The following is a 19,191-nucleotide window of genomic DNA, read 5'->3' as shown; positions in this document are numbered from 1 at the left end:
AAGTGTGCAAGTGGAATATACACATAAGCACATCCTTTCCCACAAACAAAAGCACACCATGCACTGTCTTGGACTCTGAACTTCTCTTTAACGTAATGAATCTTGAGGAATATTTCATGTATGTAGACAAATGGACAGATATTCAGTAGAGAGCTGCCTTGTCACTTTTTAAATGGCTGTTAAAATCTGTTGACTGGTTGAGCCATCATCTGTTTCTACACATATGTAAGTTTTTCTATAGATTCTTAGAGCATAACTGCTAAATTGAGATCTTGTGCATGTTTAAAATTTGGATTGATACTACCCCAGTGGTTGTACCAGTCCAGACACTCACCAATAGCAAATAGAAGGGTCTGCTTCCTCTTCATCTGTCAATTCTATATATTCTCAGTATCTATGTTTCTTAGACTAGCCTTTCATTTATTGTCAGTCAGCCAACAAATACAAAACAAGCATCTACACTATGGCAAGTACCATTCTAGCCACTGGTGATATAAAGTCTAATGGGGCATCATCCCTGATTTCAGGCATTTGCAGTCCAATGAAGGGGCAAGAAGAACCCCAGTGACTACAGGACACTGCTCTCAGGCTGGGATATAAAGAGGCAGAGGTGCTTAGAAGCCCAAAAGAAATGCATCTTCATCAAACTAGGAGTCAGGGGGAGCTTCCTGAAAGGGTTAGCATTGGAGCTGAATTTGAGATAAAATTAAAGGTTAATCAGAGCAAAGAGAAGAAACCATCTAATGGGGGGATTGCAGGTTGTTGTAGGGGAGACATTCAACACAAGCAAATGGAGACTTGGGGTCCTAAACAGTAGCTGGAATAAGAGGCACAGGTCATATAGAGGGAAAGAGGAGATGGAGGCATGGGAGGAACTAGGCCACAGTTTGTTCCAGGCCTGCACACCAGGGCTCCTGTTCATTTCCACCGCTGGCTCTGTGGGTTCCCACAGCGGCAATCTGCTGCACCCAATCAATGATTGTCAGCAACGTGACTGTGAAGGAACTGTCATTTAAAGTGAGAGGAGAGTAATGGATTGGCACTTGGCCACCTCCTCACAGCTTTCAGTGTCAAATGCTCCCAGCCAGAGAGGATATGGGAGCAATAGGGCAGCCATATAGCCTAGAACCTTGTACTCAAACTGTGGTCCTCAGACCCACATCAGGCAGGAGCACCCCTTGGGAGCTTATAGAAATGCAGATGCTTAGGCCTCACTCCAGACTTGCTGAATCATCATCTGGGTTTAAACAGGATGCCTAGCTGATTCATGTACCTGTTAGAGTTTGGGAAGTACTGGCATCATGTTTAAGGGTTTGGGTCTAGCATCGGCAGAACTGGGTTCAGGACTGAGCTCTTTTATTGATTTTGAGACCTTAGACAAGTTACTTATCTACAGTGAGCCTCATTCACTTCGTTAATAAAATGGGAGAATGATAATAGCTATTTAATGCTGTTATAATGACATAAAATACATGGAAGCCAGGCTTCCCAGGTGACAATTGTGGTAAAGAACCTGCCAGACAATACAGGAGACATAAGAGACGCAGGTTCAATCCCTAAGTTGGGAAGATCCCCCAGAGGAGGCAACCCACTCCAGTATTCTTGCCTGGAGAATCCCATGGACAGAGGAGGCTGGTAAGCTACATGGGATTGCAAAAAGTCAGACACAACTAAAGTGACTTAACACACACATGGAGCACTTAGCATAGCATTCACTTTGCTGTAAGTTGTCAGTAGACACAATCCTGTGATAATAACAGGATCCTTGAGGGTGTGGTGTGAGGTCAGAGAACACCTTCTTCAAAGAGGAAGCCTTGGGGGTTCTGCTATAGAAAGAAATCCAACCAGTTGGGTGCCTGGTTGCCACAAAGCCCTAATCTGAACAACCAGTAGACCCACAGATGTGTATCTCTTTTCCTTCAGAGAAATAGACTAGCCAAAGGGCCCAGAGGTCGGTAAGGGGAGCTGCTTTCTCGCTAAGTGTCCTACATGCCAAGTTCCTAATGTTAATGAACCGGATAGGAAACCAATGGGCTGTGGGCAAAGGGAACCACGAAGAAGCTTGCCCTGCAGAAACAAGTCTGCGTGTCTGGATAAAGCTGCCCTGACATCTGCCGTTGACACCTGCAGGCTGGGCCTGCTGCCAGTGCCAGAGACAAGTAGGCCCTTCGCCTACTTTTTAATGCATTGCTGTATGATTGGAAGGAAATACTAAGAAAGAATTTTAACAAAGAGCCCCTATGAGTTCATCAGTGGTGAGGTAGTGTCTTGCCCTAGATAGGAGTCAGGCAACAAAGGTTTGAGTGAGTGCCTGCAGGCTGCCAGGCACTGGGACACATCGCAGTCTCTGCCCTCATGCCACTTAGAGACTAGAGAGTAAATGGACATGCAATAAATAACCATTAAATCATTTTATCTGTGTCACCGTTTGGAAATACATAATGCATAGCTTGGAGCAAAGCACTGTGCTGTCAGGCTGGAGTCAGGTGGTGTGAAATCTGTCCTAGTTCTGACCCTGATTCAATGTGCAGTCTTGAGAAGTTCACTTCCCTCCTCCCTGGCCCTCAGTTTATCATCAGGAAAATAGGGGATTTGGCTGTGATGACATCCAAGCTTGTTCCCAAGTCTGGGTATCTGTGGTAAGGGTTAAAAGCATCACATTCATGTACCCTCACCAAAAAAAAAAAAGGATAAAATATTTTCTGGAAAAGATCCCCATAGTCCTACTTATAATCTTGTGGACTGTCTGCTGAGCCCTAAGGATTAGATATGCAAGTTCACTGAGATGCCAGACACTAAAGATGCCAGCCGTCAGCAAGAATCAAAGGCTACTTCTTTCTCATGGGGATCTAGCCTGGCATGTGGGTTAAAGAGCATGAATTCTGGAGTTGAACTTTCTTGAATCAACTGACTGTATGACCTGGGCAAGATGCCTAATCTCCCTGGGCAGCAGTTTCTTCATTTGAAATGCAGAGGTAACTGGGAGAATAGTAGTTGTTGTTCAGTCACTCAGTCATGTCCAACTCTTTTCCACCCCATGAACTGTAGCACACCAGGCTTCACTGTCCTTTATCACCTCCCAGAGTTTGCTCAAACACATGTCCATTGAATCCATGACACCATCCAACCATCTCATCCTCTCTTGTCCCCTTCTCTTCCTGCTTCCAATCTTTCCCAGCATCAGGGTCTTTTCTAATGAATCAGTTCTTCTCATCAAGTGGCCAAACTGTTGGAACTTCAGCTTTAGCATCAGTCCTTCCGATGAATATTCAGGACTGATTTCCTTTAAGATTGACTGGTTTGATCTCCTTTCAGTCCAAGGGAGTCTCAAGAGTCTTCTCCAACACCAGAGTTCAAAAGCATCAACTCTTCAACGCTCAGTCTTCTTTATGGTCCAACTCTCATATCCATACATGACTACTGCAAAATCATAGCTTTGACTAGATGGAACTTTGTCAGCAAAAAATGTCCAAGGACTACAAGGAGATCCAACCAGTCCATCCTAAAGGAGATCAGTCCTGGGTGTTCATTGGAAGGACTGATGTTGTAGCTGAAACTCCAATTCTTTGGCCACCTGATGTGAAGAGCTGACTCATTTGAAAAGACCCTGATGCTGGGAAAGATTGAGGGCAGGAGGAGAAGGGGACAAGAGAGGATGAGATGTCTGGATGGCATCGCTGACTCAATGGACATGAGTTTGGGTACACTCCAGGAGTTGGTGATGAACAGGGAGGCCCGGCGTGCTGCAGTCCATGGGGTCACAAACATCTGAGCAACTGAACTGAACTGAACTGAAGGGACTGGATGCCATGATCTTAGTTTTCTGAATGTTTAGTTTTAAGCCAGATTTTTTACTCTCCTCTTTCACTTTCATCAAGAGGCTCTTTAGTTCCTCTTCACTTTCTGCCTTAAGAGTGGTATCATCTGCATGTCTGAGGTTATTGATATTTCTCTGGTAATCTTGATTCCAGCTTGTGCTTCATCCAGCCCAGCATTTTGCATGATGCACTCTGCATATAAGTTAAATAAGCAGGGTGACAATATACAGCCTTGACATGCTCCTTCCCAATTTAGAACCAGTACATTGTTCCATGTCCGGTTCTAACTGTTGCTTCTTGACCTACATACAGGTTTCTCAGGAGGCAAGTAAGGTGGTCTGGTATTGCCATCTCTTTAAGAATTTTCCACAGTTTGTTGTGCTCCATGCAGTCAAAGGCTTTAGCATAGTCAATGAAGCAGAAGTAGATGTTTTTTCTGGAATTCTCTTGCTTTTTCTCTGACCCAACAGATGTTGGCAATTTGATCTCTGGTTCCTCTGCTTTTTCTAAGTCCAGCCTTGAACCTCTGGGAGTATAAATAACATGCTCCAGGGATGCAGTAAGATGACAGATGTACAGAGCATAAGAAACACTCCACAGGTAAGAATTCTCATTACTGTTAGGATAAATTGGCTCAGAGTTCTTTGAACAGTGTTGGTAAACTGATGACAGGTACTGGAGGGACCCTGAAGTAAGGTTAGAGGAGTCAGCATGGGAGCATTAAGAAGGGAGCATACTATACTATGACCACAGAAAGGAAGACCCTAGGCTTGTAATCAAGGGGTCTGATGTGCAATTCTGGCTTTACATTGACTCATTGAGTGGCTTTGGTCAAGTCAGCCCATCCTTCCGGGTTTCAGTTGAGATTAGTTTCATCTCTGGTTGGGGCTGTGAGAACCCAGTGAGATGCATAAATGACCCTGTTGGAGAGGTAGGATGAGCTCCATCACAGTGAGCTCCTGCTGTGACAACTGCACTCAAAGGCAGACGGACAGGTGGTCCTCACTCCTTCCTAAGCTTTCTGACAGTGCAGACACCATATGGTACGGATGGCCCACCATTACTCATTACAGAGCAATGAAAGGAAATGCAGATGATGCAGTTTGAGTTGCACTCTTCCTTCTCATAAACAGGTTCTTTGCAGGAAACTCTCCTCTTAATATGGGATGAACAAGATGAAAGTCTAGATGCTGGCTCTGTGAGAGTCCTCCAAATGAAGTTTATAGCTCTTTAAAGTGGGTGTTCCACATCCCGTCCACTTCCCCTGATCAACTGTGCAGGTGGAGTCCAGACTCTCATCCCTCCAGCCATCCAGCTCCTCCACGCCTGTCTGTGTTCCCTCCCTGTGACTCTCGCCTGTGCCAGGCAAGCTTAGAGTCTGACCTCTGGGGTCATTGCAGTTGGTAGTCAAAGAAGATGCAATCTGAGGACTCTTCCCTACAGGATTTTTTTTTTTTTTTCATTTTTCATTTTGTATTGACGTGTAGCCTATTAACAATGTTGTAGTAGTTTCAGATGAACAGCGCTGGGACTCAGCCATACATACATGTATCCACTCACCCCCAGTCTCCCTTCCCATCCAACCTGGCACATAACATTGAGTAGAGTTCCATGTGCTATACAGTAGGGCCTTGTTGATTATCCATTTTGAATATAGTAGTGTGCACATGACCTTCCCAAACTCCCTAACTGTCCCTTCCCTCTGGCAAGCATAAGTTCATTTTCTAAGTCTGCCCCACAGGATGTTTTTAATTTCAACTTGGGTTCTAGTTTGTAAAACTTGCCAGCTCATTGGCCCTCAGTCTTCTCCCTGCATGTATCAGTCAAAATTCCCTCAGTGCATCTTTTTCAATCATTGACTCTTCAAAACCCGAATTAACCTGTGGGCTCTGAGCATTGATAGAAATGGCTGTACGTAAAAACGTCTTTACAGGATGGCTTTTGTCATATCTATGAAGAGCTGGTGTTTATTGAACTTCTGCTTCACATCAGGCAATCTTTGGGGTTCCAGAAGATACAACTTCATAGAAAAGGCAGTCCATCTTTCGGTCTCTTGGTTTATCTGTAGGGAGATTAAACATGGACATAAGACAACTTAATTTAAAATACAGGCAGTATGTAGTGAATTCTAGAGGGATGGAAGAAGTGGCAGCTTCAACAAAGATGTGAAAAAATTGGAAATCCATGAGTCAGATCCAGTCTGCAGGGTTTTTTAAAAAGAAATTCAAACAAACAAAAAAACAGTCCTTACATCATTCTCTATTTTATCTTGAAAAACCCAGAGATTTAGCAAAATGCACCAGCCTTGGATCAATTTACTAGCAGAACAGTCACCCCCTTTTAGATGGGGTGGGATTTGCCAGGTCTCACAGCCCCACTCCCCCAGCCCATAGTGTTTTCATCTGTAACTCAGCCATCTTCCCTCATTCACCTTACCTGCCTGACTCCTGTGGATATTCTCAGTTCAAGAAGCTGCTGCTGAAGCTTCTGGCTCAAAAGACAGATCACTCACTGTGGCTGATTACTCACTGTGGCTGAGTCAGATCTCATGAACCCGTGGAGTTTCTATGGTTATGAAGTCCAGGTAGGATTGGGGTAGACAGGAGAGGACTTCCGAAAGAGTGTGATCAGAGGCCTAGGAGGGGAGTATACCCCCAAGAGGCGGCCACCAGACCACCTGGCTGAGCTGAAGGACCACATGCAGAGTGGTGGGAATCAATAGGGGAAATGCAAACTGGGAAATAATTTAGATGACAGACTGAAATGGTTGTGTTCACAGTGAAGATCGGAAGAGCTTTTAGTCTTAAGAATACCTTGAGGGAAATGGTGTCTTAGAAGGATGTATGGGTGATATACATATGAAGGGTTCAAACTAAATGAGGTGAAAGGCAGTCACCTCACTTTTTTTTTTCCCCAAATATTTTTATTAGTTGGAAGCTAATTACTTTACAATATCGCAGTGGTTTTTGCCATACATTGACATGAATCAGCCATGGATTTACATGTGTTCCCCATCCTGAACCCCCCTCCCACCTCCATCCCTATCCCATCCCTCTGGGTCTTCCCAGTGCACCAGCCCCGAGCACTTGTTTCATGCATCTAATCTGGACTGGCGATCTGTTTCACACTTGATAATATACATGTTTCGATGCTGTTCTCTCAGATCATCCCACCCTCACCTTCTCCCACAGAGTCCAAAAGTCTGTTCTATACATCTGTGTCTCTTTTTCTGTCTTGCATATAGGGTTATCATTACCGTCTTTCTAAATTGCATATATATGCGTTAGTATACTGTATTGGTGTTTATCTTTCTGGCTTACTTCACTCTATATAATGGGCTCCAGTTTCATCCATCTCATTAGAACTGATTCAAATGCATTCTTTTTAATGGCTGAGTAATATTCCATGGTGTATATGAACCACAGCTTCCTTATCCATTCGTCTGCTGATGGGCATCTAGGTTGCTTCCATGTCCTGGCTATTATAAACAGTGCTGCGATGAACATTGGGGTGCCCGTGTCTCTTTCAGATCTGGTTTCCTCAGTGTGTATGCCCAGGAGTGGGATTGCTGGGTCATATGGCAGTTCTATTTCCAGTTTTTTAAGGAATCTCCACACTGTTCTCTATAGTGACTGTACTAGTTTGCATTCCTACCAACAGTGTAAGAGGGTTCCCTTTTCTCCACACCCTCTCCAGCAGTTATTGCTTGTAGACTTTTGGATAGCAGCCATCCTGACTGGCGTGTAATGGTACCTCATTGAAGTTTTGATTTGCATCTCTCTGATAATGGGTGATGTTGAGCATCTTTTCATGTGTTTGTTAGCCATCTGTATGTCTTCTTTGGAGAAATGTCTGTTTAGTTCTTTGGCCCATTTTTTGATTGGGTCATTTATTTTTCTGGAATTGAGCTTCAGGAGTTGCTTGTATATTTTTGAGATTAATCCTTTGTCTGTTTCTTCATTTGCTATTATTTTCTCCCGTTCTGAAGGCTGTCTTTTCACCTTGCTTATAGTTTCCTTTGTTGTGCAAAAGCTTTTAAGTTTCATTAGGTCCCATTTGTTTATTTTTGCTTTTATTTCCAATATTCTGGGAGGTAGGTCATAGAGGATCCTGCTGTGATTTATGTCGGATAGTGTTTTGCCTATGTTCTCCTCTAGGAATTTTATAGTTTCTGGTCTTATATTTAGATCTTTAATCCATTTTGAGTCTATTTTTGTGTATCGTAGTCACCTCACTTTAAAGGCTGAAATGGAAATCCAGAGGGCTTCCTGGGGGGCTCTGTGATAAAGAATCCGCCTACAGTGTAGGAGATGTGGATTCTATCCCTGGGTTGGAAAGATCCCCTGGAGGAGGGCATGGCAACCCACTCCAGTATTCTTGCCTGGAAAATCCCATGGACAGAGGAGCCTGGCGAGCTGCAGTCCATGGGGTTGCAAGAGTCAGACACAACTAAAGCCACTGAGCATGCGTGCATACACGCATGTGGAAACCCAGGCTGGAGGGCTAGAGGGTCTGAGACTGACTGGAAGCATCAGGAATGAGGGGTAAGTGGTGGGAAGATGCTGTGGGGGCAGAACCTCCAGAGCCTATATAACTGATGACACGTGGGCTTGAGGGAAGGGAAGGAACCAAATCAGACTCTGCAGTGAGCAGGCCCAGGGGAGGGGAGACATGCTGGGTGCAGGATGCAGGGAGGACTGTATCAGCCTTTCCCAGGCATGAAAGAATCTGCTGCAGTGGGCCTTCCTCCCCAGTCCCTTCAGGAACGACTCTGACCCTAGCCTTTCTCTCCCAGGAAAAAGACGTGACTCCAGATAAAAATCTCCTGTCCAAGGTGCAAGACGCAGCTCTGTGGCTGGAGACCCTGTCAGATGGCAGACCCCCCAAGCCTTCCCTTGCCACTGCCTCCTCCATTGCTGACTTCTTCCTTGCCTTAACCATCTGCAACTCCGTCATGGTCTCCACGACTACCGAGCCCCGGCAGAGGGTAAGGACCGGTGATGGTGTGGGTGGGATGGATGGGAGGAGCACAGGCGTGAAGGGGTGCCCTGTACAAGAGCACAGAACACTTGGGTCCTGATCACACTGTCACCGTGTCATCACTGTGAGACCTTGAACAAAGCTCCTGTCCTCTCTGGGCCTCAATCTCCTTATGTTTTAAATACAATATAAGAAGTTCCATATGAGTTTTCTGTGTAGGTTTCACATTTTGTGTCTGTTTGCAGGGTAGACATTAAAAGGTAATATTTACTGAGCACTTGCTATGTGCAGGCCTCTATGCCAAATGTCACCTGCACTATCATTTAATCTTTATGACTCAGCAATCCTGTGGGGTATGTCTTTGGATTTAGCAAGTGAAGAAACAGTGGCTCAGAGAACTTGAGTAACTTAATGAAGGACATATGATGAATACATGGCAGAACCATCTGTATGATTCTATCATAATATCACGGTATACTGGTATCTGCTTTTTAAGGGGAGGGGGGGTTAAACAAAATGAACACTGTGTGTGAGGTTTTGCTAAGTTAGAGATACCACAGCTGGATGGCCATTTGTAAAAGATTATACTTGGAGTTGTTTTTCAGTACTGAAGATAGATTTATTTTGATTATCCACATACTCTCGCCCAAGCTCTCTTCTAAGTGATGAATAAGAATAATGGGTGTTACAACACTTGGCCACAAAAATCAAGAAAAGGACAGTTCATCCAGGTACCAAACCAGAGCCCCTATTATTACACCCAGGTTCTAAACTACCCTGAAAATTCAGCAAGTAATCAGAGGTCTGCAGGGAACTTTGGGAGGCAGGAAGCATTATCCGAGAAGTTCTATGTTCAAGAAAGAGAGAAGTATACCATCCAATTCTCAGTTTTCAAGCTGATGGAAGGCTTCAGCTGGCAGGTAGCTCAGAAGCCCCTGGAGTCAGACAGACCCAGATGTGAGAGCCAGCTCTGCCACCTACAAGCTGGGTGATCACAGCCCACTTAATCTCTTTATGCCTTGGTTTCCTCATCCAGAAGTTGGGATAATGATAGGATTTCCTAGCACTGTTGCTGGGAGGATAAAGTGAGATGCTGCGTGCAAAAATAAAGCAGGCAAAGTGATGATAAGGGTTCAGGGAGTGTGAACTGCATCCCTGAGTCTGGCTTTTGTCTCCTTTGCTTTGCTTGGCCCATGGTCAAAGTGGGATGTCACCACCAATCCCTAGGAAGTCAGGGCTGGAAGGAAACCAGTGGCCTAACCCTCTCACGTTATAGTTGGGTAAACTGAGGCTCACAGAAGGGAGAAGGCTTGCCCACCATCATTGAAGTGGATGACTACAAAATGAGCTTCATATTCTGCCATAAGGGAGCTCGATAGTTTTCCCAACCTGGAGAGTCATGTTCTCCTTTCCTCTTTTGCCTCAAGGTCACCATGCCACCCTCGACCAAGGCTCTGGGGACATCCCTGGAGAAGATCCAGCAGCTGTTCCACAGGTTGAAGCTTTCAAGCCTCAGTCAGTCCTTCTCATCCACTGCACCCTCCGACATGGACCTGGGGGAGAGCTTGGGGGCCAACATCCCCACCACGGACTCGGAAGAGAGAGACGACGGGTCAGTGTGCAGCGGTGGCTATTCCACTGACGGCGGCTACAAGAGCAGCACGTGGGAGCAGGGCGACGTCCTGGGGGCAGGGCCAGGGGCCTCCCTGGAGGAGGTGCTGCAGGCCCCAGCCCTCAGTCTGGCTGGTCCCGAGCTCTGTTATGAGGCTGAGAGCCCTGATGAGGCCGCCCTAGTGCATGCTGCCCGTGCCTACAGCTTCACACTGGAGTCCCGGACACCCGAGCAAGTGACCGTGCGCTTGCCCCAGGGCACCTGCCTCACCTTCGACGTCCTCTGCACCCTGGAGTTTGACTCTGTCAGGAAGAGGATGTCTGTGGTCGTGAGGCACCCGCTGACCGGTGAGATCATCGTCTACACCAAGGGCGCCGACTGCGTTATCATGGACCTGCTGGAAGACCCAGCCTGCGGTGAGTCCATCTCATCAGGGTCCAAGAAGAGAGGGTTCTGGTGTTTAACTGGTGGCATGGAATGGTAACTGGGGGGCTTGAGTTATGGTGTCACTCAGTCCAGCAGGTCCCAGGTGGAACACGAGCCCTCGAGATGTTTTCCTCATAGCATCTTCCTTAACACACACTGCTCTCCACATCTCCATGACCTGGAAAATTACAGAGCTTATTAAAGACATTGGGCAGCCTTGTCACAGAGGAACCTCTTTATTTATCTCAGTTTTTACTTTTCCAAACTCATTTAAACATGGATGCTCCATACACAAATCCCCCCCCTCACCAGGACATCCATCAATATACCCTAGAAAATACTGTGGTCCTAACTCTTAGTTTTGGGGAGAAGCCCACTGAACCTGAAGGAGGGAAGGGGCATAAAAAAAGATGCTCAGCTAACTAGTTGTGAATCCTAGTGGGGGTGTCCTGAATCCTGGTTCAGAGCTTTTGTCACGCCACCAGAATTCTGCACTGAGCTCGATTTGCTCTGGGAAACCTCAGGGGATGCTCTTTATCATTCCTTTCCCCAGCCTCCCCAACATGGATTTTCATTAACTTGCTCCAAGCCAGAAAAATGTTCCAAAGTCCCTACATTATCAGTGTCAAATTTTGGAGCAGCATGAATTAGTGTGTAGCCGCTTCATGATTGCTAACAAGGAAAAGACAGTTACGGGGCTATGATTCTCCCAGGACAGGAGATTCCAGCCAAGCTTCAGAATTGCCCAGGCAGCCCTGTGCCTCCTGCATTGTCAGCTATGGATCAGAGCCAAGAGGTTCATGGGGATTGATGAGCGTTTAGAATGAGAAGGGAGCTAATTAAGTGTCTTCATCCCCAGACTCTGGCAGGCAAGTGGATTCGGCATTTCAGAGTCAGGGGAGCCACAGCATTCCATTCCCGCACAACAGCCTTCCACACTGCCCTGGAGATATTTCTTTGTTCCTCACCTGATTCCAAAATGGATGAGAGATTCCTCCAATAAAAGATACATATACGATGTTTCTATGAGATTTGAGAAGCAAAGATTTCAAAATCAGGGGGTAAATAACCTCAGGTTTAGTATATGTACAATGTTTGAACATTCAACTTGACCCTGAGGTTCCTGGTAGCCTGAGCAATAAAGTAAACTCAGAAGTACACAGGTAGAAGGCAAAAGGTGTTTTTAATCTCAGAAGCAGATGTCTTTGAAAATAAAACATCGTAGATAGTGCTCCAAAAGACAAGGCACAAAGATTGTGCTTAAGGCACCTGAAAACAAGTAATATCTGAAAAATAAGGAATTCATCTTTGAAGGGATTTTATACCGTGTAAAAGCAGGCTTAGAGTAGTATCAGGGGAAAAAAGATCAGAGCTTTGTTGGACTTCCTTATACTTGTCTTACTGTAAAGAATTGTAGTTTTAATTCTCTATTATATGGAGGGATGAACAAGGGGCACAAAGACTGTTTACTGCTTAGGGTTACTAAAGATCTCAAGCCAGCCCTGGTTAAGAAGGATTCTGATGCTTTTTTCAAGCTTAGACTTACAAAATGCTGCCACTGATTAGGGATGTCTATGATATCTCAGATGAAGGAAGTGGTGATGGCATCAATCCTGTCCCGTAACCGCCAGCCCAGGCTGAAAAATTCTTTTTTATCTGATAGATAAAAGTACTGGAATTTCAAATGAAAAAGATAAATTTCTTCTAAGAGAAACGTATTATATAGGACTTCAAAAGGGGGACTCTGAGCTACACAATGAAATATTTTTCACACTCGATTTATAGGAATCCAGAAAATATTTTTTTGAAGCCTAACTCAGCAAACCCAGTATGGTAAGGAACTTAGCAATGAGATTTAGGTCTCTCTTCATCTTGGAAGCCACTTGCCATAAGGACTAAAGTAGATTACAGAGCAGGTCATGGATAGCATTTTTAAGACTTAGCAAACAGCTGTTTGGAGCTTCCCAGGTGATGCTAGTAGTAAAGAACCCTTTTGTCAATGCAGGAGACTAGAGTTTGATCCCTGGATTTAGGAAGGTCCCCTGGAGCAGGAAATGGCAACTCACTCCAATATCCTTGCCTAGAGAATTCCATGGACAGAGGAACCTGATGGGCTATAGTTCACAGGGTCCCAAAAAGTCGTACACGACTGAAGCGACTTAGCACACATGTAAACAGCTGGTTATTCAGGGCTAAACTAGTCACAGGGAGGACTTCTTCTTCTTTGATTCAGCAGGCCTTCAACTGGACCTTCAAGTCTCTATTACTTAAGTTCCCAGGTGATTCTGATGCAAACAGGTATTTGAGTTTTCCATGCTTTTTTTTTTTCCTGCACAGTATACAGTATCTTAGTTTCCCAACCAGGGATGGAACACAGGCCCCTGTATTGGAAGCACAGAGTCCTAACCACTGAACAGTCAGGGAATTTCCACAAACAAGCATTTGGGAACAATACTTGAAGCCACCTAACTTTCCTAAATAGTACTTCTCTCAGCCAGACTTTTGATGATCAGATATAGAGAGCGGACAGTTTAAGGACCCATGGAGTTACCACTTTGCAGGGCAGCCTGGAAGAGCAGCTTCGTGTTTGTGACAGCGGTATGTGTGTGGGGGTGGGGGTGGTATAAGGGAATTCCTCCTCTAAAGACTCCAGGGTGTTAGAAACGGGGTCTCTAAGCATTTTGTCCATGACCTCATGGGGAACAACGACTATTTGACAGTGACTGACACTAATGTGGAAAAGAAGATGAGGAAAATCCGAGCCCGGACCCAGAGGCATCTAGACTTGTATGCACGAGACGGCCTTCGAACACTGTGTATCGCCAAGAAGGTAAGAATAAATTCTGCATTTAGTGGCTGAAAGGCTTCAACCCTGCTTGTGTCTTTTCTGTTTCTTGTTAGAAGATCCTCAATATTGGTTCTTCTAATATTCTCAAAATTGGCTATCCTGACCACACAGACCCACAACTTTTGACAATCTTGCTGGGACAGAAATCTGAGTGGTAAGGTTCCTTATCAGTGTGGCCTTGTGGTTCCCTGCTTTTCATTGTCTATGTAATTGGTAACCTATAACTCATGATTTTTTAATGTTGTAATTTTGCCTTTAAATATCCTCTTACCATTTCCATTATTTGCTAAGATCTAGAAGTTGGGAGATTTTATGTGATCACATACAAATCTAGATTTCTGGTTTCTCTTGAAAATGTAGAGGATCTGGAAAACTGGATTACCTTTCTTGAATAGCTTCAAATACTATAGCCAGGTAGCAGCAGATTCCTGCTGAGGAATATATTCTTCTGTGTTCTGAGGTTGGTCACAGTTCCTACCACTCTCTATCGCATTGCCCTTGGCCCAGCTAGATTCAAGTAGGTTACCTTCCCTGGGTCCTGCAGGTCTTTCCGTTTGCAGCCCCTACAGGAAAGGCAAGCAAAGAGCTCTGAATCCCAGAGCTGGAGTACCTAAAATCAGATAGGCGAGCTACAATGGACATGCATTTCAAGATGGTTATAAGTGGTTTTTTTTTTTAATTGCAGTATAATTGATTTATAATGTTGTTAGTTTCAGGTGTACAATGATTCAGTTATACATATATCCACTTTTTTTTTTTAGATTCTTTTCAAACTTAATGGTTATCAGGGTGTAACGCGGGAAGGATAAACTAGGAGATTGGGATTGATGTACACACTACTATATGTAAAATAGATGACTAATAAGGACCTACTGTCTAGACAGGGAACTCTACTCAGCATTCTGTTATGGCCTACGTGGGAAAAGAGTCTAAAAAAGATTAGGAGTGATTTCTTCTCCAGAAATCCCAGAGCTCTTCATCTCTTTCATGGAGCTTAGCACACCATAAAGTTTAAGAGCACCCACTTTATTTTTTTTTCCATTTATTTTTATTAGTTGGAGGCTAATTACTTTACATCATTGCAGTGGTTTTTGTCATACATTGACATGAATTAGCCATGGATTTACATGTATTCCCCATCCCGGTCCCCCCTCCCACCTCCCTCTCCACCCGATCCCTCTGGGTCTTCCCAGGGCACCAGGCCCGAGCACTTGTCTCATGCACCCAACCTGGGCTGGTGATCTGTTTCACCCTAGATAATATACATGTTTCGATGCTGTTCTCTTGAAACATCCCACTCTCGCCTTCTCCCAGAGTCCACAAGTCTGTTCTAGACATCTGAGTCTCTTTTTCTGTTTTGCATACAGGGTTATCGTTACCATCTTTCTAAATTCCATATAATTGTGTTAGTATACTGTAATGGTCTTTATCTGTCTGGCTTACTTCGAAGAGCACCCACTTTAAAGCCAGGCCTGGGACAAGTCCCAGTCACTTATCAGCGATGTGACCTTGGGCAAGTTTCTCCACCTCTCTGAGCTTTGGGATGTTCTCATGTGTGAAATGGTGCTACTGTTCCCTACTTCCTACAGTTGTCATGGAAATTAACTAAGGTAACAGGTAATGCTGGGACAGTGACCAGCACTTTCTACTCTATAGATTGTAATTAAAACATTACCACTTTCTATATTTTATTGAAATTATCTATTTCTATTTTGCCTCCTCTGATAAGACTGTTCTTCCTCAAAAGTAAAAGACCTACTTGTGTCCCCTTTGTTTTCCCCACAATGCCATGCATGGGTGGGAAATTAAAGAATATTTGATGCTTAGACAAAAGAATCACTTTTTACTGTAAGAGACAGTGTGCATATAATGCCAACAGAGGAGTCTAAAATGCTATGGACTCCAGAAGATGAACTATATCCGCTGGTGGTGGTTTAGCCTCTAAGTCATGTCTGACTCTTGCGACCCCATGAACTGTAGCCCACCAGGCTCCTCTGTCTATTGGATTTTCCAGGCAGGAATACTAGAGTGAGTGCCATTTCCTTCTCCAAGGATCTTCCCAACCCAGGGATCGAACCCAGGTCTCCTGCACTGTAAGCAGATTCTTTACCAACTGGGCCTCCAGGGAAGCCCCCTGTGTCCTCTAGTTGGATTTTTTCAGCCATTTGACACCTCCAGGAGCTAGTGGAATAGTCTACCAGGCTACACAAGACCTGTCTACTACTTACTTTTCCAGCCCAGCTGTATCGCTGGTCCTGTCCATCTGGCTGTCCATCCTTAAGCCAACTGCTGTGTTCAGGGAACAGAAAGAAAGCCAAGTTCACTGCTGTTTCATGGCCTTTGAACTTGCCTCTCCCCATGACTGAACACTTCTCATCATTGGATTTCAGCCTGTACGTCACCTTGTCTAAGGGTCCTGGCAATCCAAACAAAAATAACCCCTCTTCCCACAGCTATCCCCCTACCCAGTCCTTGGGATGGTCCATTCTTTTAAATTATTCACTTAAATAACGTCTCTCACCCTCTACTAACACATCAGCCCAGGTCTGTAGGGCTCTTGTCTTTCTTGATCACTACTATATCTACAATACCCAGAGCATCACAGGGGTCAACAGACGTTTGATGATAATGAAACATGAAGATCAATCCTTCATCAATTCAAGAATCTAAAAAAAAAAAAAAAAATCATTGCGGGGAAATCCCCGTCTAAGTGTATAGTGAAGCTTAAGTTGGCCTGTAGGAGGTCCAGCACGTGGGCAGGGGAAGGAGACACCCAGAGTTGTGAACGAGCCTCTTCCCATCTCACAGGTCTTAAGTGAAGAGGACTTCAGGCGATGGGCCAGTTTCCGGCGTGAGGCTGAGGCATCCCTCAACAACAGAGATGAGCTTCTCATGGAGACAGCACAGCATCTGGAGAATCAACTCATCTTACTCGGTAGCTAAAAATAAGCTTATTGTTACATTTTTTACAATGAATGCTGCAAGCGAAAAAGGGTGTTCGTGGCCTTGATTCTGACACTATTACAAATGTGTCTCAATCAGGAGCCTCCCTGGGGCGCCCTTCCAGGCATTTGGTGCCAGTGAGCTGTGCCGACATCCTACCAGACTCCACACCCTGCTTCCCGAGGATGCCCAGGAGCATTCCTGCCCTCCCTGCTGGAGGAAGCCTCGTTGCTTCTCCTCCAGTCATTCAAATGTTTATTGATCACCTACTATGTGCCAAGCAGCACGCTCGGTATTGTGGCTTTAATGGGGAACAAGAGCCACAGACCCTGCCCTTGATGATTAAATAAGTAATTTCATCAGAGTGTGATGAGAGTGGGGCTGGGAGATGTAGCTGGTGGGATGAAGCACAAAGGCGCCAAGGAGGACACAGGAGGGCTTGAGCTGATTGGAGAAAGGGAGCTCATCACAGGGGGAGGTGTTCCACAAGAGGGAAGGGCCTGAATGCAGGTCTGGAGGTGAGAAAGCCTGGGCTAGCCGGAGACTTAGAGGTCTGCCTTGGCTGGACCACAGAGTGCAAGGGAGACCCATGAGGTAAGAGAGGGCAGGAGGATATAGATTATGAAGGGCCATGTAAATCATATGCTAAAGATTTGGAGAAGGGGAGTTAAAGCAGGGACAGACAGATTTATGTTTTATAAAAATCACTCTGACTGCTGCTATATAGAAATTAGATGGCTACCCTGGGGGAAAGATGGAAAGCACCAGTGAAGAGACAGCAATGGATTTCTGTTGAAGGAAAAGCGTTGCCAAGGGAGAAGGGGGAGGCTTTCTTTTCCAGATTCGTCGCCTCAGAGCTTGGGAACAAGATCTAGGAAAGGCGATGCCTGCGCAGCATGCACGTGCTGGCCATGTGGCCACGTGGCAGAGCCTCCTTTAGGAGGCAGTGCTGACCCGGGATGAAAGCCACGTCTTGGCCCTGTGTGCCCAGGGACACTTCCCCACACCTCTGAGCCTCTGTCTCCTCTGGATAAATCACACTCCGCCTAACTCAGCCAGGCCGGGGTGAAGGGGGAGACCTAGGGTGGTATTGTAAGAAGATGGTAAAATCTCTTTATATTTAAAATGTAGCAGCTAGATGTAGTGGGATGAGTGGCGAGCCAGGGGAGGCGGTTTTGCACCCCACCTCCTTCAGCCTTTTGTTTCCTGCGTGTGGACTGCACAGGCCTTTGTCTGCTGTCTCACAAGGCTCCCTGGAAAGCTGGCCTGGAGAACTCACTCTAACAGGAACCAGGGGGTAGCTAGTGCAGACAGCTCCATCCAGCACACCAGGCCACCACCAGAATGTCATCCCATTAGGGCCCCTGACTCCTGCACACCTTTCCTCTTGCTCCAGGGGAGCCTTCTGGCCCTCGCTGGTGAGAAGCGCCCCTGAGCCGGTTCGGCATTTGTTAGGACCTGTCAGCTTCCCTGGCTGAGAAAGGCTCTCAACCCCTGTTTCATGTTCTCTCACACACCACTAAATGTGTTTTTCCTCCTCTCTCCTTCACTCTTCCTCCCTGTAATACACATCCGCTTCAGTCTCTCACCTTCCAGGTTAATGCTTGGAGGAAAAGATGAGGGTCAGGCATCATTTTTCATGGAACTGTTCTCCAGTGCACTTGGGCCTGAAATACAAAATGGGCCCATTTCAGGATGGAGAGGTTTATTTTTCTTCCCTCACAGTGGCTTAGGATAGAGCAGACTGGGGCCGGGAAGAGAATTCATCCTGCCACCAAGAAATTGCCTTGCCATTCAGAAGCTGCATTGCATTCACACCGGGTCTCCCAGTACAAAATGATCTTTTCAATATGCATCCAGTGTGACTGCTTTGCCAACATATTGTCACTCGGGATTATTAAAAGAAACGGCATGCTTCACTCCTGCCCAGAGTGAAATGGACAGCCATTAGTCTGTGGTCTGAAACGAATCTCAATTAAAATGCAGATTTATTTTTGCTTAATCACTTGGCAACCATTGGATGTTGGATGTTTGGGTATATATTCATCAAGGTTGGCTCAGAGCTTGAGACCATTCAAAAAATGATGGAATTCACATCTTTAATTCCCTCTAAGAATATTATTTTAAAAACCCAGCTCTATTAATTCTAGGGAGAGCACTTGCAGAGGAAAGACTAGTGTCCCCATGTCTTCCACTCCTCTTGCTGCTATGCCAGTCCAACCACACCAGCTTTCTTCTGACTTTTAGCCTTGAACCTCATCCTGCTTCCTCTACCCTCCAATCCAGTCTCCAGAATGATCTTAAAATTCAAAACTGTCCATCACTCTCCAACTTAACTCCCTTTAATTTGCTACCAAGTAAATGCCAAATCCCTTTACACCCTGCCAGGCTCTGCATGACCCAGCACCTCCCCTCCCTGCCTCATCTCTCACCCAGCTCTGCCTCCCTTTCTGTGTCATCTTCTACTCTGACCTCTAGACCTTCACTCATGCTGCTCTCTCTGCCTGGAATTCTCCTTCTTCCCCACCTCTAGGGTTTATCTTCCAGCTCTGAGATTGAACAGC

At 45.5% G+C, this 19,191-nt stretch overlaps 1 protein-coding gene and 1 long non-coding RNA gene across 14 annotated transcripts in view; one reads left to right on the top strand and one right to left on the bottom strand.

Annotated features, from left to right (window-relative positions):
• The window catches only part of ATP10B (ATPase phospholipid transporting 10B (putative)), a 287,108-nt gene that overhangs the window by 228,143 nt on the left and 39,774 nt on the right, over nucleotides 1–19,191 (top strand). For both annotated transcript variants that reach the window (XM_020903344.2, XM_070465735.1), the window contains 4 exons: nucleotides 8,614–8,805; nucleotides 10,226–10,826; nucleotides 13,557–13,666; nucleotides 16,493–16,619. In XM_020903344.2, coding sequence (XP_020759003.2) covers nucleotides 8,614–8,805; nucleotides 10,226–10,826; nucleotides 13,557–13,666; nucleotides 16,493–16,619 — 1,030 coding nt within the window. The remainder of the gene's footprint in view (nucleotides 1–8,613; nucleotides 8,806–10,225; nucleotides 10,827–13,556; nucleotides 13,667–16,492; nucleotides 16,620–19,191) is intronic.
• Nucleotides 5,252–19,191, bottom strand: part of LOC110143670 (uncharacterized) — a 244,884-nt gene continuing 230,944 nt past the window's right edge. For 10 of the 12 annotated variants that reach the window (XR_011486969.1, XR_011486970.1, XR_011486972.1 and 7 more), the window contains 3 exons: nucleotides 15,913–18,294; nucleotides 10,681–11,014; nucleotides 5,252–5,880 (listed from right to left, as the gene is read on the bottom strand). This is a non-coding gene — a long non-coding RNA (uncharacterized lncRNA). The remainder of the gene's footprint in view (nucleotides 5,881–10,680; nucleotides 11,015–15,912; nucleotides 18,295–19,191) is intronic. The other 2 variants (XR_011486964.1, XR_011486968.1) reach the window with 2 other exon arrangements.

This window comes from Odocoileus virginianus, chromosome 3, assembly GCF_023699985.2.
Source record: "Odocoileus virginianus isolate 20LAN1187 ecotype Illinois chromosome 3, Ovbor_1.2, whole genome shotgun sequence".
Lineage (NCBI taxonomy): Eukaryota > Metazoa > Chordata > Mammalia > Artiodactyla > Cervidae > Odocoileus > Odocoileus virginianus.
The sequence above is the reverse complement of the archived record's forward strand: the minus strand, read 5'-3'. Positions and strand labels throughout refer to the sequence as shown.